The sequence below is a fragment of the Lissotriton helveticus genome, chromosome 4_1 (genome assembly GCF_964261635.1).
Source record: "Lissotriton helveticus chromosome 4_1, aLisHel1.1, whole genome shotgun sequence".
Classification (NCBI taxonomy): Eukaryota; Metazoa; Chordata; class Amphibia; order Caudata; family Salamandridae; genus Lissotriton; species Lissotriton helveticus.
Window position 1 is genome coordinate 1,093,834,884 of NC_136063.1, and position 24,475 is coordinate 1,093,859,358.

The 24,475-nt window shown below is 41.3% G+C and overlaps 1 protein-coding gene across 1 annotated transcript in view; it reads right to left on the reverse strand.

Moving 5' to 3' along the window:
* The window catches only part of GABBR2 (gamma-aminobutyric acid type B receptor subunit 2), a 1,581,022-nt gene that overhangs the window by 816,957 nt on the left and 739,590 nt on the right, over positions 1 to 24,475 (reverse strand). Inside the window, exon 6 of the mRNA XM_078686234.1 lies at positions 6,280 to 6,468. Within this exon, the coding sequence (XP_078542360.1) occupies positions 6,280 to 6,468 (189 nt within the window). The remainder of the gene's footprint in view (positions 1 to 6,279; positions 6,469 to 24,475) is intronic.

Here is a 24,475-nt window from a genome sequence, read left to right on the forward strand (position 1 = left end):
TGTGTGTGTGTGTGTGTGTGTGCGTGTGTGGTTGTGTGTATGTGTGTGTGTGTGTGTTTAAAGGCTTTATAGTTATCTGTGAAATATTGACTTTGTCTATGTATATTTTGTATATAAATATATTTTTATACATACATACATTTAAGCATATATGTGCGCATATATTTTTACATATATTTATATAAAACTGTAAAACCCATACATATTGTTATATATGCATGTGTATATATGCAACAAAATATATAAACTTATATATTTTTTCCTAAACAACCTTTAATCCTCAATCCCACACCCACCCAAAACCCTTAAAATCGTCTTGCTACCTAATATCCCTTACCTACCCTTAACCGTAAAAATTTGCATCTCACCCAAAAAAAACCTACCCACTCTAAGCCTTAAAAATTTCCGTTGCCACCCAAAACTCCTACCCACCCTGAAGCCTACAAATGTGTATGATACCTAAGTGTATGATACCCATTCCCACCCAAAACCCTAGAAATTCCCTTGCTACCCAAAAACCCATAGCCACCCTAAACCCTAAAAATGTCCATATTAGCCAAAAACCCATACTCACCCAAAACCCTGAAATTTCCCTTGCCACCCAAAAACCTATAGCCATCCTAAACCCTAAAAAGTCCCATGCCACACAAAAACGCTTACCCACCCTAAACCCTAAAAATTCCCTTGCAACTCAAAAACCCATACCCACCCAAAACCCTAAAAATTAAATTTCCACCCAAAAACCGATACCCACACTAGATCCTAAAAAATCCCATGCCACCCAAAAACACATGCTAACCCTAAAAATTCCCATACCACCCAAAAATCCATATCAACCATAAACATTCCGTTGCCTCCCAAAAAAGCTATACCTACCCAAAACCCTAAAAATTCAATTTCCACCCAAAAACCGATACCCACACTAGATCCTAAAAAATACCATGCCACTCAAAAACACATGCTAACCCTAAAAATTCCCATACCACCAAAAAACCCATACCCACCATAAACATTCCCTTACCTCCCAAAAACCTATACATACCCTAAACCCCAAAAATTCCCATCTCAACAAAAAAATAAACCCACCCTAACCCCTGTATGTAAATATATATATATGTGTGATAATAGACTTACCGTTATAGTTACATTTTTCGTAGCAATGGCATACGTTGTAAAGGTAGGTGTGGTTAAAAAACTGCGTGGTAAAGGCATGGATGTGTGTAAGACACATACATGGTTTAGACTTAAGGCTGTTTCCTGTTTAAAACTGTTCTCCCAGGCTGTAGTGCAGGTTGGGAGTCATTTTGTAATTTTTCACACTCAGGGTGGCACAATCAGAGCTGCAACCCTGAGTGAGTACTTTCACTTACAGGCCCTGGGTACCTTTGAGACCATACACTAAGGACTTATATGTAAGTAAACATATGGCGATTGGGAGTAGCTAATACAATATGTACTTTGAAAAAAGTTAGAACACTGGCACTGAGGTCTGGTTAGCAGGCCTAATTGCACTCTCAGTGGAAAAACCATAAGCATCAGTCCAAAACTTTGTTGTTGATCATGGAAAAAGAGGCATTTACTTAGAATACCATATTTTTGTTGTGCGCATCATAGTCAAATCGAGTCACATTTCTTCATTTTTATATATCTGGCATGTGTATTTTTGGTACAAATATTTCTTGATTTGTGTAATAATGGAGGAAGACTTCTTGGATCATATAAAATGAGGATTCATACTAGCATAGCACATATAGTCAATCTACTATGGTTATTATGATGATCCACCTTCTGCGGTAATACTATGCCTCATGGTGGTGTAATGATACACAAACTTCAAATATAAATATTATGTTGTCACAAACCCTATTGTCGTGTGCAGTTGATATCTACTTTAAGACTTTGGTAGGTTATTCTTTATTAGGTTTGCACTGGTGCATGAGCTAGATGGTTGGTCAAGCTAGTAAGATACAACTCCACTCCTTTGGATAGCTGCGACTGAACACAGTGGTCTGTGACCTTCCTGGGTGCCAGCCTCTGATTGCCTTCATAGCCGGTAGCTGTTTTGAGCTGAGAGGCATGTACCCTTTGCAACTGTACTGATCCTTTGATGTGGGGTCCACCATTTCAGTGCCTTGGCTCCTTGCCAAAATGGGGAAGAACCAGGCTGCTCGCAAAGTGCCCAAGCCAAGATGGATGAGTCTACAATGCCCTCGATAGGACACCCCCGGCTCCTCCAGTCACATGTGAGATGCTGGATGTGCAGTAGGTCCTGGAAACATTCTCCACAAACACCATCCTCCAGTCAATCCAGGCATCTAGATATCATCCTCCAGGCAATCTAGGCATCTTATTCTGCACTCAATATTAAAGATGGGTGAGGTAGTGGAGATGTCAGAGTTATAAGATAGCACCTTCATAATGCAGTTGAAAGGGTATCTTAGGCAGAGGGGTGCATCTTTGAACTTGAGGACACAGTTCTAGAAATCAAAATCACTGCATTGCGCTTGTCAGCGAGAGCCATGACACTGGAGGAGCATGCAGCAGAAGCATAGGGCAGGGCAAGGAGAAACAACATTAAGTTAATGGGCTTTGCTGTGGATACTGAGGGTTCTACGGCAACATAAAACATCTCAAGAACTGGATTGTCTCATAAATGCCATCTGACAAGCCCTGGGTCTTTTCCAGGAGAAAGATCACAGAACCCTTGCTCAGCAGACACCTGTGAGCACTCCCCTTTACCACCACCTTTTCAGAGTTTTGAAGTACAGAGTGAAGGATGCAATACTGACAGCAGTCAGAGCTGTTGAGGAACTGAGGTGTCAGTCCTCTGAGATACTTAATTTCCCTGACTATACCCGGTTGGGCCAGAGGCAAGGAAAATCCTGACGCCATTCAAACAAATATTTTCAGCCACGCTCAAGGTCGTCTGCAACTCCCAATCTATTTTCTTTGACCTGCCAGATGCTGCCTGGAACTGGGTAGCAGAAAAGAAAGACTTGAAAGAGCACCTGAGCATCCCCAGGATGGACAACACCCATGAAGTACATGAGAACATGACAGATAGATGGGATACCCTCAGAGGAAGAGGCACTCCAGACGGAGCAGGATGGTGTATCTTGATACCGAGGCTTTACGGAGGATGAAAAGGGCCACTCCGAGGGGGAGCTGCCTCAAAGGTAATCCTTGCAAATGGTCCCCCAGTTGCTGAAGTCACAGGCCCAGGGGGGCTGGTGGTGTAGGCTGACCTGTTTTGATCTTAGAGAAACTGTACTCATGCCCTATGGAGCTCAGTGCTGTAATAATAATAATAATAATAATAATAATAATAATAATAATAATAATAATCCACATTTGTAAAGCGCACAATCACCCGTAAGGGTCTCTAGGCGCTGGGGGCCGTCGGGAAGATTAAGCAAGCTATTGCCCAGAGTCACATGGTGCTGGGCTAACCTGCCGCCGGAGCCGGGGATCGAACCCTGATCCCCAGATTCCAGCGTCAGTCGCCCTGGCCGCGGCGCCACACCTCTCCCTCCTGTGGATTATTATGGAAATGTCTAGCAGATGCAGCCACGATGTTGAGCTGCATACCTGGAGGACACCAAGAACATTGCCTAATAGACGCTAGGGCAGAAATGTTCCCCAGGTTTAAGTGAATTCCCTTACTCCACCCACACACGGAACTCTGTGGAATTTCACGGAGTTTTTCGGTAACACTGTGGAATTCCACAGAGTGAAACTCCCCAAGCTCTGTCAAGTCCTATCCAATGTGGTTCTAATTCTGATCCGCTAACAAATCCTTGTTAATATATTTTGCTACTAAGTTTGTCGTAAAGATGACACGCTGGTACATTGTAATCCAAGTAGATTTGTTCAGGTAAGTAGACAAGTCATCATTAATAAGTATATAAGTCCTGTAAGCAGTCTGTAGGTCATATCAACAGCCCCACCAGGAGCAGCCTGCTAGCTGCTCAGCCCCTCTCACCAACTGTCATCACTCATCCAGTCACACAGGTATTCCACACATAGCCCACACACCAACATTCCACTCAGAAAACTCATCCAGGCTGAGCAGCTAAGGAACAGGATACCATAGGCGAGAAACCATAACATCAGAATATTATTAAGTTATCTTGAACTTGTTTCTCATCCACACATTTCAACAACGTCATTATAATTACTTTTTGCTAAGCATAAAACATTCTAGCATTGACTATTAGTTATCTTTGCTGCTTGACCTCTAATCTCAATTATTCGAATGGGATCTCTGAACTTTGATATTCCTTTTTACAACAGTACAGGTTCTTTTATTCGTACAACGTCTACAACACTAAGGGGCTCATTAGGATTGCGGTTTTTCCGCATCCTCCGGGCCGGCGGGAGCCACCGCTGGCCCGGAGGATGCGGAAAAACCGCAGCGGACCCACCAAAGACCCACCGCCACATTAGGATGGCTGGTGGGTCCTGGTTTCCGTCCGCAGCTTTTCTGCCGCGGTTGGCTTACAACCGCGGCGGAAAAGCTGTAATATGGTGACGGTGTCTCTCAGACACCGTCCACCATATTAGGATGCACAGAAAGAAATGCTTTTACACGGCGGATATTCCGCCGTGTAAAAGCATACGGTGCTTCACTGCGGGGCCCGTTGCGGGCCCCCTGGGTGAAGGGGGGGTGGGGGGTGCACATGGGGGGAACCTATGGTACCCCCCTGCATTTGTATGCAGCAAGCGGCAGGCACCGCGCGGTGCCTGCTGCTTGCTGCATACATATGCAATGTATGCTTTTTTAACATTGCGGCGGGTGCAGCTTGAAGCTGCACCCGCCGCAATGTTAAATATCCTGGATGTGACCGCCAGGGTGGCGGTCACATCCTAATTTGCACGGAGGGACCGCCGCAGCCCATGCGGACGGTCCCTCCTACTCTAGGGTGGCGGACGGACGCAAGTCCGTCCGCCATCCTAATGAGCCCCTAAATCTTGCTTTTGCATTACTTTTGTTACCTTTTGTTCTCATTTCTTTTTCACATTGTACAACACTTTGTTTATCATTTGCTTTTTAGCCTCATGTGATTGTTCTTCCACATTTCTGTACTTAAATGTTCCAAAATGGACTCAATGAAGATGTGACTTTACTTCCTCTCATAAGCTCAAATGGTATAAAACCTGTCACTGAATGTATAGTGGTTCTGTATGACCATAACTGTACTCTGATTGCATTTTCACAATTGACATTGGCTCTAATACCACTATGGATTCACTCCACCAAAACTGTATTAAACCTTTCTACTTAACCATTAGCTTGAGGATAATTCAAACATGCTATTAGAAGTAAATTGAACTCCATTGTCTGTAAGTAGTTCTTCAGGTACTCCTTCTTTATTAAAGATGTCTTGAAAAAAGTAAATTAATGCATTTTTGTTTAGTTCAGACACGCCTTTAATCTAGTTCCTATCTTGATAAATGATCAACTAAAACAATAAAATATCTCATTTATAGGTAACACATGAAAAGGACCCAAGACATCCACTGCAATTCATTTATAAACTCTCTCTGAATACTTTACAGGAATGGAAGGAGGTGTAGATGTAACCAAGTATGTACCACTGTAAGACCATTACACACATTCTTTTACAAATGATTCTACTTCACGATCTAAACCTGGTCATCAAATCCCATCTGTGTCGCCAATATGTAAAGGATTCTAATCCATCTAATGGTTTGTTTTTTATGAACTTTATTGTGCAGAGTAAAATCAGGATACATGTGAAAGGCCCAGGAGACAGTATCCAACTGTCTTTATACTCAAATACACACATAATACATTCCCATGAAGAACATACAGACATCGAATGAACGTCCAGCCTACTAATACGTCACTAGTACCTATTACATCACTAATACCTATGCTGTACATACTCCTACAAACCCAGATACCATAGGAGCTTAAAATAAAACCGAACTCATGCCCTCAGTGTTAACCGTTAGACCAAGGGTGTCCGAAGTTGTGTAACGAGGGCCACCAACCTGCAACATTTGCCAGTATCATCCAGAGATGAATACATGTACAATGAATAATGATGCAAATCATTTACAGAGTCAGTGGCCATACTAAAAGTCTAGTATGGATCCAACCCTTGTAGATTAACTTTGGATAACTCAGCACCAGACCATTCAACTGTCATGATCACCTATCTCTACTCTTATTTCCCGACTCAGACCTATAGGGAATATAAACATACATTTATTAGTACATCTGTATGTGATTCAAAATCTGAGAATACTTACACGTCCAGATATTGTTTTGATCTCTTTTGTACTGAGAGGTTCAAAGTCCACACCAATATAGCCCTCCATAGCACTGAGAAGGTTTCTGCCGGAACAGGTTGACGAGTTAGCCTGTTGCCACCACAAAGCTTGATACCACCCAGGAATAATCCATTGATATTTGCTGCCATACATTTCCTCGTAATAAGCCTGTAGCAAGGAAATATGAAAACAATTAAACTATAACATACTAATATACCTTCTACATCATCAAAAGATACAGAGATATCTGCACTGTACAGAGAAATATCACATGAACTAAGGAAAAATATCTTTACAGGTATCTGTTACACAGCATTGACAGAAACATCAAAGTGGATTGATAGTTTTGCTTTCGATAATTATTACACTCTGATAATGGAATCTGAGATCATCAAACAATAAGTACACTTAATGATCATCAGACACAACAAATCTTGTATAACCTACACTCAATGATCTCTGGTTTTCCTCGTCCATTTCTAACACCAATGTAATCTTTGTTTCTCCCCCAAGATTCCAGTGATCCGTAATTTAATTTGTCAAAGGGCACTTGTACACAACTAAAACCCACAAGGTGAAATCAAGGGCAGACAATAGGTTCAGAAAAGGAAGGTCCTGATAGCGTTTTAGAATGCAAATGTGTCCTCAAATTGCAGGGAATTCCAGGAAGATATTTAGATAGATAGATAGATTAGATAGATAGATAGATTAGATAGATTAGATAGATAGATAGATAGATAGATAGATAGATAGATAGATAGATAGATAGATAGATAGATAGATAGATAGATAGATAGATAGATAGATAGATAGATAGATAGATAGATAGATAGATAGATAGATAGATAGATAGATAGATAGATAGGTAGAACCCTACTCAACCACAACCTTCGTCAGGGTGCACCACAAAATTCACTAATTTAACCAGTGCTTAACCCTCTGGTAGCTTGCCACAAAAGCAGTCAGGTTTAACCTTGAGACGATGTGTAAATTATATATGCAGCCTACAAACAGTAATACAGTGAAAATACAACACAAGAATAATTAAATACAATGACACCAAAACATATTAAATCCAATCAGTAGAACTGGAGTTATCAATTTGTACAATTGTTAGTGAAAAATAGCGCATAAACGATCAACACGCTACCTGTGGGTATCTGGTCGAGTGAGACCGGGGCAAAGTCAAAAGTTAAGTTCAACAGCAATGGAGTGCAGGGCAGATACACACAGTGGATTGGGTCCGATGTCAGCCAACCGTCAGACATAGAAGACATTTTTAAGAAAAGTTCCTGAGAAGGTAAAGTTTAGTGGGGCAAGGCAGTCGGCTGTGTCTGAAGAGGAAGCCTCATTGTTGAGGAGCCACTGGACAGAGTCGCTGTGAAGATTTCAATCTTTGTACTTTTTGGGAAGTCAAAAGTCTCCAGCGGGGTGAAGATGCAGGCAGTAGTCAATGAGAACTCCATGAGGCTGGATTTCTTTGCAGAGAGGTCCCACTGAACAGGATTTGCTTCTGGATAGAAGAACATTGAGGGAGCTACCAAATAGTCAGGCAGACGAGCGATGCACCTTGAGAGGATTGGAAAGCAGGTATGTCCCAGCCTTCTCTCGGTTCTCAGGTCACTTTTTGGTGAAGGTATTTCTAATTCCCAACTTTTAGAGTTTGGAAGGAGTAGCACCTTTAATGCGACAATGAAAAGGATCAGGACTTAGAGGTCATCACTTGGGAGGTTAGGACTCACACCAGCAGTGCCAAGGTGCAGGGTTCAAGGTCGCTGGAGCTTGTTATGTCCCTCTAGCTCACACAGGAGGCCAGCTAATTAGCCCTTGGAGTCACTCTGGTAGTCCTGGATTCAAGCAGCTAGGCAGGCTTCATGCAGCAGGGCAATCCTTCGGGGGGGGGGGGTCAAGGCAAGCCTCAAACAGCAGGGCAGTCCTCTGGGGGTCAAAGGCAGTCCTTCTGAAGTCTTTCAGTCCTTCAGGTCTAGGAGTGTACTGAACAGTTGGTCTAAGGGTCCAATATTTATACCTGGTGCCAGCCTCTAAAGTGGAGGAATCTTCTAGGCTACCCCCACATCTGCTTCTGGAAAGTTCTTTCCTTTCCCTTCCAAGTCTCCAAGACGTCTGGAGTAACACAAGACTAGTCCACATATAAATAGTGGAGCACACCTTGATACACAGAAACCCAGAATATGTAACAGTGGTGCTCAATTTGGTTTGTAACTAGTCAGAAAAACAAGAAGATGTATCTATCTTTGTGTAATAGTATTAAAATTAAAGAGCCCAGACTTCATATAGCATGATGAATGTTTTGCTTTCTTCTTCTGAGTTAAATCACATACATGTTGGAAAAATGATTGAGCAAGATGACTGGCTTCTTCTCAATTTGATCGCACAATCAATGCAGATGTTTTCAATAACCATTGGTTACAGATGATTCAGCCAACTGGTGTTTCCTCCACCTTATTGTCACAATGTGTACTGTGGAAGGCTTTGGCATGCCACAGTCGTTCCTCGTTGACTTGTGTAAGTTAAAATAAATGCTGACTGCGTCACAGCGATGACTTCCACGGTCCATGCTGTGATTTATTAAGGTCCAAGTAACTGGGAAATATGTCGACAGCTTGAAAAAACTAATTTTTTGGGACGTTATCTCTTCTACTTATTGTGGGATGGAACTTGCACTTATTAGGGATATTTACTTAGCCGACCTACCCTCCTTTGCGATCGGCCTGAACTTTGGAAATACCTTGGTCTAGCTCGACTTTAATTAACCACTTAGCACCATTGACTTCTAAGCAATATTGTTAGTGTATTCTTTAAAATTCATAACTCTGGTTCTACTTATTGGATTTTTGTCATTTAGGTCTCATAAAAATATTGTCTATTTTTCTAAACCTGAGTGGAGTATTTTGTGGGGTTTCCATTGTATTACTGTAGGTGTGAGTTGCACAAATACTTTACATATTGCCTCTTTAGATAACCCTGACTGCTCTGTGCCAAGCTACCAGAGGGTGAGCACAGGTTATCTTTTAGTGTGTATAGCTTACCCTGACTAGGATTGTGGTCCCTACTTGCACAGGGTGCATACCTCTGCCAACTAGAGACCCAATTTCTAACTCTTCTCTTTTCACTCATTGACTTTATGCTTGTCCATGACCCTGTAAAGCACTAAAGGCCTAGTGGCTAAGTTCACACTATACAAACACCACATACATATATACATAGAGACATACACACTTACAAACATGGGCAACTATCCACGTTGAGTGTGTCTAATTGTCATCAATTTACATAGTTTAACGCTCACTCTTGGAAGAAGTATTTTAATTGTTCAGAAATAAGAATATTCAATTTTTTGGGAGGATACACCTTGCTTCTATCTGGGCATAATATTAGATTCATGTTCCACAATGAGAAAGTTTAGGCCTGAAGCCGATGGGCCCTAAGAACAGAACACGTAACCTTGCGGCCTTCTTTGTTCCATATGTTTCTCCATCATTGCCCTCCAAACTCCTGACAGAAGTGCTACTGCACAAGCTGGTCTTACCAAGTATTCGGCGGTGAATCTTTTTAGTTGCCTTAGAGGTAAAGGGTAGGTAATATTAACCAAACAATTCAATTTACAGTATAGCTCATTTGGTCACACATGAAGGACCAGGAATCAGTATGTAAGGTTAAGTAGGTTTTATTGCAATTTAAGGGCCAAACTGATGTATATAAATCTCAAAAACACATTGTCAAGATACAAAATCACCATGGGTATGCCAAAGCGTTGAATGAAATGAAGTCTTAGTAGCATAAAGCAACCAAGAAATTCAGTTGCGGCAATACAGAAGATAAGGACATAGGATTTGATGATCCGTGTACAGCTTTCGATCTTCCAGTCTATACATTGCTAAATTTAAAGTTGCCTAAACTAGTCTTAAACTAAAGTGGGGAAAACTAGGTAAATCAGGAATAGCAGGAATGTGTCAGCGTAGAGGAGACTTCAGTAGAAGTTCTCCAAACCAAGGCAATGCATAGCATAAAGCCACACAAAGAGAATAAAAGCAGAGAGGTCTGTACCCCTCAAAGTCAGAGAAAATCTTCCTTTAATTTGTTAGCGCCTCTCATTCTTGCCAAAGGTTCTTCTCTGAGACCTCACTATCTCTAATGCAAAATATTCCTTTCACTGACTATGTGATCATGTGAACACACCTACAAAGAAAGAACATTGCAGTACAAGCAAGCTCTTCACGTTGAAGGTTAAACATGAGGAACCTAATCCTTAAGGCCTTTGGCTAGGCTAACTTAGTAAGACAGTCAGTGTACACTTTAAATACAGCATTACAGGGGGCATCTATGATTACAGAATAAATGCAAACATTACCAAATAAATAAATGAGTACATAAGAAGGAAATTCCAGTCAAGGCAGTACAACTCGAAATGCTTAAGTGTAAATGTGAATGAACCTACCATTTGTAACATTATATTAGAACACATGCCTATATGAATGACTACTGTCTACAGTGAATACAATCCAAAAGTATATTTGGTGCTTCAATTTACAACAATAGGGTTAAGGCACGCAGTAGATATATTGTGCTAATGCACATACGTATTTCTCTTTGGCGAGGTATTGGGGTGGAGCTTAAATTGTGCATCTGCAGGATCCTTTAATGTGCGATTCTTTAGCTGTGGAGGGAAGGCCGAGTTGAAGAAAATGCTAACGTTGTGGCTGAGTTATGTTGGTGCTATGGATGGATCCAACTCTGGAGAGAAATAAATCAGGAATAGTTTTTGGGATGTTTAGAGCGGTCAGGGTTAGAAAGAACGTGTATGGCAAAGAACAGAATCAAAGGCTATGGAGAGTAGTTACAGTGAAAAGATAAGGACTGTGAAACAATGAATGGGGCCTAAAATAAAATGCTGGGGCTCTACAGAGATGAGGCAGCAAACAGATGTAAAGTGTATAGACAGGTGGGGCACTGAAACGATGAGGGGCTGTGCAGAAATGCATGGTACTATGGAATGATGCTAAAACTGTGGGAAAATGGTGTAGGAAGGAGATGCATGAGCAGCTTTAGATGGAAGCAGGGTAGTGCTGCAGAGGCGAGATGTGACTGTTAAAAGATACCGGGGTTTGAAGAGATGGCGCAGTGAAGGATATAGGGGACATGGATCGATATTCCTAAATCTCAGTAAACACGCTAGGTTTATTTCCACATATCTCAGTGTAAATAAGAGGCCTCAAAGGCATCTTATGACAAACCTTAAACTTACTGCTGAGGACAAGAAGGGCAGAGCAGCCCTCCTCCTGCCCATGAACACATATTCTTATCTGACCCTGTGGCTAACACCAATAACCCCCCCCCCACTCCCCTATACGTCATTGCTGAAATTGCGCTACTCCCTACAATAGATAAAGTTAGGAAGAGGTGCCCAAGCTTGGGCGTTTAGATCATCATCAGGAGTCTCCCACCCTAGACCACAGAAGCTGTCTTGGCAACATGACCCCCTTGCTTACAGTGCCTTAATACCCGTCTTACTCCAAGTTGAATGACTCGAGCAAGAAGCAGCCGTATAATCTGGGCACACGTGGACCATTCAGCACCAATTCTCCAGTACATCATTGTAGGAATAGATCACATGGGCAGGGACGGCAGATCCAAGAATCAAGAAGTCGGCTATAAAGACCTGCAATTTATTGATAAGCCTCTTTTCTTTATTGAATGGGGAAATGTCCCTATAGCGACAGTACCTATCTTTTGTATTTTGAAGCAAGGTGTTGTCTGTCTAGAGAAAAGAAAGGATGTATGATTAAAATAAATAGGCCCTCTTTACATTACAATGAGTACGGGAATGGCAGTCCCATTCATCTACGTTTGTTTCAGGAATTGTTTTGTACCATATATGAAAAGATATCCTAAATCAGACTTTTTTTTGCAGAAAATTGATATGCAAACTGATCACAATTATACTGTATAAAAATATTAATTTGGGTGGTTCCACTAGGCAGTGAGGAGCAACTTTGATTAGTGCAATAAGGACCACTAGCACTAGGTGGTGTGAGGGGCCCTGCATGGGAACGATGGCACACAACCAGCAGTATGGAGTCCATTTTCCTTTTTTTTCAATAGGGCCCATGACACCATTACTGCGCCACAGTCGCTGTCTCAAGGCTGCAGCAGTGTACACTTCTACCTGCAGATGGACTGATAAAAGAATGCCCTAATCATTTATGCCAGTGTCCACCACCCTGCAGTATATAGTGGTGCCACATAGGGACACCTTGTAGAGATCTCACCACCCTCTGAATGACAGTGTAGAAAGATAGCCGGTAAATACCCTGATACCAACATAAAAAATGCAACCAAGATGCTCTCCCTGATCCCAGGGCTAAGGCCTCTTACCCCCTACCTTATCACACCAATGAGTTCACGGTATGTCCCACACCACAGTGTAGACGATTACTCAATCAAATGTTACCCTTCGACGCTTGCAGGACCCAAGAGAGAAAATCATCATCCTTGCCTAACACTACAGGCTTTAAACTAGCATAAGTGAGGAACCAGCTCCTTATCCATTCCGGGCAGGGAAAATTCCAGTATAAATTCCATAAAGGATTATAGCAACTCTGCTGTATAAACCCACCCTGGATGTCAATTAGGGCCATAAAGTGTTCTTCGGTTTAATGCAATGGTGGTTCATGTCTGGGAGGTGATGCACTTCATTTGTGGGGAATGGGATGAGAAAGTTCGATGTAGAGGTAATGTAGTGCTCTCTTTGTTTTAAGACCTTTCCTCTTTCGAGACCAGTTTACAGATTGTACATTATCTATATGAGTTCATTGAACAATTTGACATGGAATGATAGAAGTGAGAAATTGGATTACTGGTTGACTGGGGTGTGAGCCCTGGGCAAGCAGCAAACACAATGCTTGTCAAACCCCAGATTAACCTGTCCTCAACGCCCAGCTGGCTTTGCAAACAGGCAGTCAGGCTTAACTTAGAGGCAATGTGTAAAGTATTTGTGCAAGTCTTCAAACAGTAAAACAGTGAAAACACCATACAAAAAGATCTCCCACCAAGTTAGAAAAATAGAGTAAAATGTTATCAATAAAATAAGACAAAAACGACAGAAATCCAATTAGTAGAACCGAAGTTCTGATTTTTCAAAGAATAAAGTGAAAAATAGCACCCAAAAGCATAAAGCGCCAACTGTGGCTATCTGATCATGCTCGACTGAGTCAGAAGACACCATTTCTCCTGCACACCTGAGACCTTCTTTGAGGCCAGTGTGTCTCTCTGTCTTTAGTTGCACTCTGCAACTTTAAGCCTGTGATATTGTACGTTCAGCACAAGCATGAAGGTTAATGTCCCTGCAAGCCTAACATTCTGCCCTGCACCACTAATGTGGTGGTGCAATGTGGTGCATGCAGTGCACCTCCCTCAACAGACTTGATGGCACCAAACTCACATGGGAGCCCTGAACTCTCATCAGACAAAAAGTAGGAACGAACCATTACATACAGGAACACTAGTGTAATTAGAGAATGCAATGTGTGTGCTTGGTTAAATGCTCAGTTAAATTCATATCACTTACATAAATAACACTATTTCAACCATTTTTCATTATATATGGCTGACACATTTTACCTGAACTTTAAAATTGCCTAAACTTGAAACCCACTGAGTTTGGATCCTTCAAGACCAAGGAATACTATAAATGATTTATCGCCGTCTCACTGGACTATGATTTTTATGGTATTTATTAAATCTTGTATTTTTATCACGTTCTTATTTTATTATTCATCATCACAAGCTTTATTTCGACACAAAAGTCAGAAAAGCGGCATAGAACAAAGGTAACACGGCCATAAAACTACATATAGATTTAAAAAAAAGATACAGTGACATAAGTACAGTTAGAATCAATGACATAATATCGATGTCATAAATATCGATGTAGCAAAATATTGATTAAAAAATATCGACTTCCTATCTCCAAACAGGTAAGTACAAAAATATAGAATCAAAAATATCGATGTAAAAAATTTAGTTAGTCAAAAAATCGAATTTTAAAATATCTTAAAGGTAATGAAAAAATAAATATAATTAACTTAAACATACTTAAATAACCTTAAAATTAATAAACAATTAATTTAAGTTAAAAATGAATAAACATACGATTACATTTTTTAACACACATATATATATATATATATATATAAACATAATATTAATAAAAAATATACTATATTTTTACCATAGGATAGCAGGAGAGTAACATTTACAATTACCACTCCAGTAAATACAACAGTAGAGAAAGCGTTGGATAGTGTAGGGGTAAAAATTACTATTCCCACTCCAGAGAGCGCAACAGTAGAGAAAGCGTTGGATAGCGGGAGGGTAAAAATTACTATTCCCACTCCAGAGAGTGCAATAGTAGGGAAAGCGTTGTATAGCGGGAGAGTTAAAATTACTATTCCCACTCCAAAGAGTGCAACAGTAGGAAAAGCGTTGGATAGCGTAGGGCTAAAAATTACTATTCGCATTCCAGAATGTGCAATAGTAGGGAAAGTGTTGGATAGCGGGAGGGTTAAAATTACTATTCCCACTCCAGAGAGTGCAACAGTAGGGAAAGTGTTGGATAGCGTAGGGGTAAAAATTACTATTCCCACTAGTGAGTGCAACAGTAGGGAAAGCGTTGGATAGCGTAGGGGTAAAAATTACTATTCCCACTCCAGAGAGTGCAACAGAAGGGAAAGCGTTGGATAGCGGGAGGGTTAAAATTAGTATTCCCACTCCAGTGAGTGCAACAGTAGGGAAAGCGTTGGATAGCGTAGGGGTAAAAATTACTATTCCCACTCCAAAGAGTGCAACAGTAGGGAAAGCGTTGGCTAGCGTAGGGGTAAAAATTACTATTCCCACTCCAGAGAGTGCAACAGTAGGGAAAGCGTTGGATAGCATAGGCATAAAATTTACTATTCCCACTCCAGTGAGTGCAACAGTAGGGAAAGCATTGGATAGCGGGAGGGTAAAAATTACTATTCCCACTCCAGAGAGTGCAACAGTATGGAAAGCGTTGGATAGCGGGAGGGTTCAAATTACTATTCCCACTCCAGTGAGTGCAACAGTAGGGAAAGCGTTAGATAGCATAGGGGTAAAAATTACTATTCCCACTCCAAAGAGTGCAACAGTAGGGAAAGTGTTGGATAGCGTAGGAGTATAAATTACTATTCCCACTCCAAAGAGTGCAACAGTAGGTAAAGCGTTGGATAGCGGGAGGGTAAAAATTACTATTCCCACTCCAGAGAGTGCAACAGTAGGGAAAGCGTTGGATAGCGGGAGAGTTAAAATTACTATTCCCACTCCAAAGAGTGCAACAGTAGGGAAAGTGTTAGATAGCGTAGGGGTAAAAATTACTATTCCCACTCCAAAGAGTGCAACAGTAGGGAAAGCATTGGATAGCGTAGGGGTAAAAATTACTATTCCCACTCCAGTGAGTGCAACAGTAAGGAAAGTAAATACTTCATATATGAATAAAAATAAATTAAATATTAATACAAAATACAAATTAATTAAAAGTAATTAACAATTTTATATAATATAATAATTATTCAATTACATTATTTACCAATTAACAATTAATTAATTAACAATTAAAACATTATTAAAAAATTACAACAAAACAAAACCAATAAATAAATAACAATATTTAATTAATTACAATTAAATTACTTCCCACCCTATTCCCCCATAAACCCACAACTCGCTACAGAAAATAAATTAATAAAATTAACATAATTATCAATTAAACTCTTAATTAAAATTAATTACCAATTATATTTTAATTAATTACCAATTAAAATTTTTAATATCAATGAATTCCAAATAAATGCCAATAAATACATTTAAAAATGTAATTAATTATAATTAAATTACTTCCGACTCTATTCCCCTATAAACCCACAACCCGCTACAGAAAATACAATACAATTTTCATAATTATCAATTAATCAATTAATTAAAATTAATTACAAATTATATATTAATTAATTACCAATTAAACATTTAAATATCAATTAATTCAAAATAAATACCAATAAATACATTTAAACATTTAAATAATTATATTTAAATTACTTCCCACCCTATTCCCCTATGAACCCACAACCTACCACAGAAAATACATTAATAAAATTAATACAATTATCAATTAATCAATAATTAAAATAATTACCAATTATATTTTAATTAATTACCAATTAATTATTAACAATTAATTCAAAATAAATACCAATAAATAAATTAACATATTTAATTAATTATAATTAAATTACTTCCCACCCTATTCCCCTATAAACCCACAACCCGCTACAGAATTATATTACGCAAAAATTAAATACCATAAAATTAATAAATTTAAATAAATTATAAAATAAATTTACACTTTTCAAACATATACTAACATAAAAAATACCTAAAAAAATTAATATTAACTTACTTACCTCAAATTCGATATTTTTGTTGTCCATATTCTGTCCATTCTATATTTTTATTGTCTATATTCTGTCCATTCGATATTTTGTCCATTCTATATTTTTGATTCGATATTAATGCTATTCTATTCGATATTTTTGTAGTCTATATTCTGTCCATTCGATATTGTGTCCATTCTATATTTTTAACTCGATTTTAAAAACGCGATATTTTGAGTGTATACCGTACAGTTAGTCATCATAAAATCAAGTTAAAACAAGATAATAATTCTTAACTTTAAAATGCATAAAAAAAGCTTTCAAGATACTTAGGCCAATTGCCAGTGTTTAAGAAGAAATAAAGTGCTTGTGCATGATAGTATTTACGGCAGTACTATTGTTAGTTTACAGATTTAGCTATTGTCTGTATAATTAAAACTACTACTACGTCTTCTTTGCAAGTGCTTTTCTGTGTATCAGCCACGCTTTTCCCAAATACTTTACCATATAACAGGATAAAAAAGGTCTGGTATCAGTTTTAAGAATACGAAATGCACCATGGTGATCCCGTGTTCCAAGCTGCCAGCAAAGCGGGCTCAACCATTTTTGCCGCAGCCGCTTGTACGCCCGGCAGGCAAACAACATGTGGGCAATGCTTTCCACAGGGGCTTTACAGCTGGGGCAATCTTTACCATTGTTGGTGGACCATTTTACAGTCACTTCCCCTACTGGGAGATAGCCATACCTGAAATGCATATAGAGTATTCTATCTCTCAATACTTTTATTAAGTCCAGGTAAGGCTCATAGTCTCTACTTTGCTTATGTGAGTAGAACTCAGCTGTCAATTTGCCCATATAAGTTCTACTAATGTCACGTTGGTCCACCCATTCCCAGTACAGGCGTATAAGTTCCTCCCTCCTCTGGGGTTCTTGGCTGGTCCAGCATCCACTGAGCCCGATTGCTGGAAGCATCTTTTTGGTATCACATATCCAACCTATTTCCCCCCCAGTGTCAAGCCTAATAACCTCAGTGAGTGCCTCTGCGTATGGGGAAAGCTCAGGGGTCCTCCTGATGAAGGCCCAAAATAGTAAAGGGCGCAGCCTGGCTATGTCACTTATCAGCCACCTACCCATGTCCAGTAATAGCGGGGTGAGGGGGGTGTATTTTGGTGCTGATACTAGATCTCTTAAAAATGTGTATTCTGCTCTGCACAGCTCATCCAGTTTACGGTATCCCCAAACTTCGGCACCATATAGGGCAGCGCTGATCACCTTTGCATTGTATATCTGGAGGGCTGGGGCTACAGGCCTTGTGTGAGAAAGGCGATGTTCTTTAACAACAGCACCTTCCGTGCACTTATGAGCCATCAACAACTTACCCAGGTGCGGCCTCCATGACATTTTATCAGAGAACCTTACACCTAAGTAGTTGAAGGTATCGACCATTGCGAGGGAAATCCCTCCTAAAAGTGGGCCCTTCCTACATGCCCTACCAGGATTAAAGGCTATAAATTTGGTTTTGCTGGCATTAATAATATTATGATTTATGTTGATTTGCGGATTTTACAGAAAACACAAAAATTGTCATTGAAGTTTGTGGGCGCAAGAAAATGTACCCTTCACCTATGAATTTACACCTTCGTCTGTGACTTTGGGAGAAGTTTCCCGGGTTCGTCCGACTTTATAAAGGCAAAGTGGTACTCTCAACCCCACAGACCTCCCCAGGCAGAGAAACCTTCTAGTCACACAGACCTCTCCAGGCAGAGAAACCTGCCAGCCCCACAGACCTCCCCAAGCACAGAATCCTGCCAGCACCACAGACCTTCCTAGGCAGAGAAACCTGCCAGTCCCACAGACCTCTCCAGGCAGAGAAATCTGCCAGCTCCACAGACCTCTCCAGGCAGAGAAACCTGCCAGTCTCACAGACCTCTCCAGGCAGAGAAACCTGCCAGTCTCACAGACCTCCCCAGGCAGAGAAACCTGCTAATCCCACTGGCCTCTCCAGGCACAGAAACCTGTTAGGCTCACAGACCTCCCAGGACACAGACACCTGCCAGCCCCACAGACCTCCCCAAGCACAGGAACCTGCCAGTCCCACAGACCTTCGCAGGTACAGAATCTGCCATCCCCATAGACCTCTCCAGGTAGAGAAACCTGCCAGCCCCACAGACCTCCCCAAGCATAGAATCCTGCCGGCCCCACAGACCTCCCCAGGCAGAGAAACCTGCCAGTCCCACAGACCTCCCCGGGCACAGAAACCTGTCAGCCCCACAGACCTCTCAAAGCACAGAATCCTGCCAGCCCCACAGACCTCCCCAGGCAGAGTAACCTGACAGTTCCACAGACCTTCCCAGGCACAGAAACCTGCCAGCCCCACAGACCTCCCGAAGCACAGAAACCTGCCAGTCCCACAGACCTCCACAGGCACAGAATCTGCCATCTCCACAGACCTCTCCAGGCAGAGAAATCTGCCAGCCCCACAGACCTCCCAAGCACAGAATCTTGCCAGCCCCACAGACCTCCCCAGGCAGAGAAACCTGCTAGACCCACAGACCTCAACAGGCACAGAAACCTGTTAGCCCCACAGACGTACCATGGCACAGAAACCTGCCAGTCCCACAGACCTCCCCGGGCACAGAAATCTGCCACCCCCACAGACCTTACCAAGCACAGAAACCTGCTAGCCCCACAGACCTACCCAGGCAGAGAAACTTGCCAGTCCCGCTGACCTCCCCAGGCAGAGGAACCTGCCAGCCCCACAGACCATCCCAGGCACAGAAACCAGCCAGTCCCACAGACTTCCCCGGGCACAGAACCCTGCCAGTCCCACAGTCCTCCCAAGCACAGAAACCTGCCAGTCCCACAGACTTCCCCGGGCACAGAACCCTGCCAGTCCCACAGTCCTCCCAAGCACAGAAACCTGCCAGTCCCACAGACCTCCCCAGGCACAGAAACCTGCCAGTCCCACACAGCTACCCGGGCACAGAAACCTGCCAGTCCCACAGACCTCCCCAAGCACAGAAACCTGCCAGCCCTACAGACCACCCAGACACAGAAACCAGCCAGTCCCACAGACCTTCCCAGGCACAGAAACCGGCCAGCCCCACAGACCTCCCCGGGCACAGAAACCTGCCAGTCCCACAGACCTCCCAAAGCACAGAAACCTGCAACCCCCACAGACCTCACCAAGCACAGAAACCTGCTATCCCCACAGACCTACCCAGGCAGAGAAACTTGCCAGTCCCACTGACCTCCCCAGGCAGAGGAACCTGCCAGCCCCACAGACCATCCCAGGCACAGAAACCAGCCAGTCCCACAGACCTCCCCAGGCACAGAAACCTGTTGCCCCACAGACCTCCCAGGGCACAGAACCCTGCCAGTCCCACAGACCTCCCCGGGCACAGAACCCTGCCAGTCCCACAGTCCTCCCAAGCACAGAAACCTGCCAGTCCCAAAGACCTCCGCAGGCACAGAAACCTGCCAGTCCCACACACCTCCCCGGGGACAGAAACCTGCCAGTCCCACAGACCTCCCCAAGCACAGAAACCTGCCAGTCCTACAGACCACCCAGACACAGAAACCAGCCAGTCCCACAGACCTTTCCAGGCACAGAAAACTGCCAGCCCCACAGACCTCCCCGGGCACAGAAACCTGCCAGTCCCACAGACCTCCCAAAGCACAGAAACCTGCCAGCCCCACAGACCTCCCCAAGCACAGAAACCTGCCAGTCCCACAGACCTCCACAGGCACATCATCTGCCACCTCCACAGACCTCTCCAGGCAGAGAAACCTGCCAGCCCCACAGACCTCCCCATGCACAGAATCTTGCCAGCCCCACAGACCTCCCCAGGCCGAGAAACCTGCCAGTCCACACAGACCTCCACAGGGAGAGAAACCTGCCAGCTACATAGACCACCCCTGCCACAGAATCCTGCCAGTCCCACAAACCTTCCCCAGGCAGAGAAACCTGCCAGCCCCACAGACCTTCCCAAAATATTAGGACGTGTGAAACTGCATTTCTAAACCGCCAGCTTTTTAGACATTTATTTTAGGGAAATGTGCTGAAAAATGCACCACTTAACAGCCATTTGTCAAATTTAGCTTAGAACAGGTGAAACCTCAACAATCGCGTAGAGAGGCTAACTTGCTTAGCATACTTTGAAAGTACTACAATAATTTATGAGTGTAATATCAGAGTCTATGAGGTTTTGCAAATATATGTAAAATTTTTGAAGAAAGATGTACAGTTTGACAACATTTTTACAAAATATTTTAAGAGGAGGAAATTGCCTAGTCCCTTTTGAGTCTATTGGGATAAGACACTGTAATTCAGGAAATGTATTATGCTCCACCACTTTCAAAAATCACCAACCACCAGTGTGGGGTCCCCACAAGGATGGATGCAGCCTATGACTGAAGTATCACCTGTGGGGACCCACAAATCCACCGTCAAAGGAGACGTACATGTGTACCCTACAGACCTAACAATCTATATTCTGTAGACCATCTGGAGTTTGGCTTGTCTTGGGGAAATCCTATATTAAGAACTTGCCCTTGGTCATGTGCGAATGACCCTCATTTCCTACGAATGAAGGTGAGTTGCTCCTGCCCTTTGTTGAAGTAAATCTCCAACCATGTTAAAAGAGGGAATGGGGTCAGATGAGAGTTTGTGAATACCAACAAATTCACAAATGTGTGGCCGTTCACATTCTTTCAGGGCCAACCACATCTTTATTTTCCCACTCGCCACCATTTACATGGAGTTTATTTCTGTAGATATGTCTGCACTAGCGGTGTAGGAATCTGCAGTTGTATCATCTTTTAAACGTCCATCAGGAATCATTCTATGAATTCAAGACAGGCGAACTTGATGCCATTTGTGGCTCTAAACAAATAGTTACTGTCCGGAATGATTTGGGGCAATGGCTCCTTGGTAGAAAATGAGAGTTCTTCTGAAACTGAATTGCATGGTGGATTTTTGTTGGAGTCGTAATGTCTTCCTCCTCAACTACTTTGCCTAGTTGACTCCACAAAATATTTTCTACCACTACAGTTGCTATTATTTTTCTCTTTCGTTACATTGCTGTACAATGTAAGTTGCTTGTCGGGGCAATGGCTCCTTGGTAGAAAAGGAGAGTTCTTCTGAAACTGAATTGCATGGTGGATTTTTGTTGGAGTCGTAATGTCTTCCTCCTCAACTACTTTGCCTAGTTGACTCCACAAAATATTTTCTACCACTACAGTTGCTATTATTTTTCTCTTTCGTTACATTGCTGTACAATGTAAGTTGCTTGTCGGGGCAATGGCTCCTTGGTAGAAAAGGAGAGTTCTTCTGAAACTGAATTGCATGGTGGATTTTTGTTGGAGTCGTAATGTCTTCCTCCTCAACTACTTTGGCTAGTTAACTCCACAAAATATTTTCTACCACTACAGTTGCTATTATTTTTCTCTTTCGTTACATTGCTGTACAATGTAAGTTGCTTGTCATATCTCACTATTGTGACGCGCTCTGATGCCTCTAGGTTTGCGCTAAATAAAATTGCATAATAAATAAATACAAAAATACACACATAAATGTATCCATATCAAGAACATTTAATATGGCCCCAGGAATCACACATGCCATTTATTTGGACAATATTGGAAATCTCTGAGCTACCCACGGTTTCTGTTTACGGGGTTGTAATTTACACCGCTCAAGTGCTGAGGACTAAGCCATATTTTCTGAATGCTAAGATTTACAAAGTAGGTTTGCACTCCTATGCACGTATCTTAAAAGAGGGCTCGGATAGCCACTTGCACAGCATAACATTAGGTATAAGATCCTTGTGTATTTCTTTGGAAGGAAAGAATAAACTTGGAGAATGGCACCATCTAACGCCAAGTGGCACAGCGTTGTTGTCCTCGGCTAATAATTGATTTGTTTGTCAGACTCAAATGTTTTTGTGCAGTTCTTTTCAATAACAACAAAAAGAACAATGGATTCCGCAGGTGGTTCTGTATGCTCCTCAAGCACGTTTTAAATAACCTTTGCAGCTGTTGTTTAAATACCTTTTGTGGTTTAGCTTCTAACATAATCATGTACAAAAAAACAGCAGGTATTCTTAAAATGTCGGATCAATTAATCCTGTGTGCGGAATCAGAAGCATTCTTTGCAAAGCAAACTAGTACACACAATATTTCATGGAGTGAACAAATTACAGGCCAAAGAAGATGCTCTTAATCGGATTTATTAACTCTTTCACTGCGAGATGTTTACACACCTCTGTGCCGGAGCTCACTTGAAGAAAAATTGTGATACTTTGTTCAAATACACAAACCTCATTGGTCTCCTTGTGAGCCCATACAATTGTGTGTCTTCTGTGGCTCATTCAGTGCAATATTTGTGCAAATCCCACATCGTTATATAACTGCAGTTGGAAGATATCACGAAAAATGTGTTCATATTTGTATTTTTTAAACAGATTAGATCAATATTTTGTTGCATTCCTCAAATGGATCAACTTCAATCTCAGAACGATAGCCAAGCAAATGTTGCCCTGAATGTCTTGAGCATGGCAATACCGAACATATGATGGTTTTCTTAGGGAATGAAGTCTGAAAAAGAAAAAGATGTCATGAGTGATGTCATTGACCATGTCATGAGTGATGTAATATGTGATGTCATCAGCAGTGCATTGCGGGCGCGTGAGTTATAGTTAACTGAATTAACTATAACAGGGGAATTTCAATGGTTTTGTATGAGTGAAATGCGCAGCTAACTATAACATGTGTGAAACCTATAGTTTTTTCAGTGAATTTCTAAGGTTTTTGAAATGCTCATTTTTAATTATAACGTGTGTGAAACCTATGCTTTTTTCTGTGAATTTCTAAGGTTTTTTAAATGCTAATTTTTAACTATAACGTGTGTGAAACTTATGTTTTTTTTCAGTGAATTTCTAAGGTTTTTTAAATGCTAATTCCAAACTATAACGTGTGTGAAACCTATGGTTTTTTCAGTTAATTTCTAAGGTTTTTTTAAATGCTAATTTTTAACTATAACAGGGCTGAAACCTATGGTTTTTTCAGTGAATTTCAAAGGTTTTGTAAATGATCATTTTTAAATGTATTAATTGTTATTTTTTTTATACTGATTTACCACATTATTTTAAATTATTTATTTTTAGATATTTTATTTTTTAAATTACATTACATATGTTTTATATTATTTGAAAAATAATTTTTTTTTAAATATTGAAATTGTAATATTTTTTTTTATTTAATATTTTTTTAAATTTATATATATTTTATATATCAGGCAATGATATCCTATGATAGGAAATTCAAGCAACTAGTAACTACAGGTAAATTTACTTTTCAGGAATAGTAGTGAGCTGAAAGATGGAGCACTGAGGTCTCTCCTGATAACAGGTGAGTAAATCGGAATTCGTAGTTCGGCTGATTTTAGAGGAATTTTTTTAAGTTCCAAAACTCCACACTTAGAAGAATTTCCAAGTGAAACCAGTCTATGTTAGCCTATGGAAGGATATTCAAGTTACTGTAAGTATGGTTAGAATTACTTTTCAGGATCAGTAGTTCGGCAGAATTTACAGGAATATTTTGCTCAATAGTGAAGGAAGGGGGCGGGGCCTGAGGTAACATGTGTGCAAACACACCCTATGGTGCGCTTTAGATTGGGGAATTAATTCCTCTTCAACCCTGAGGTCCCC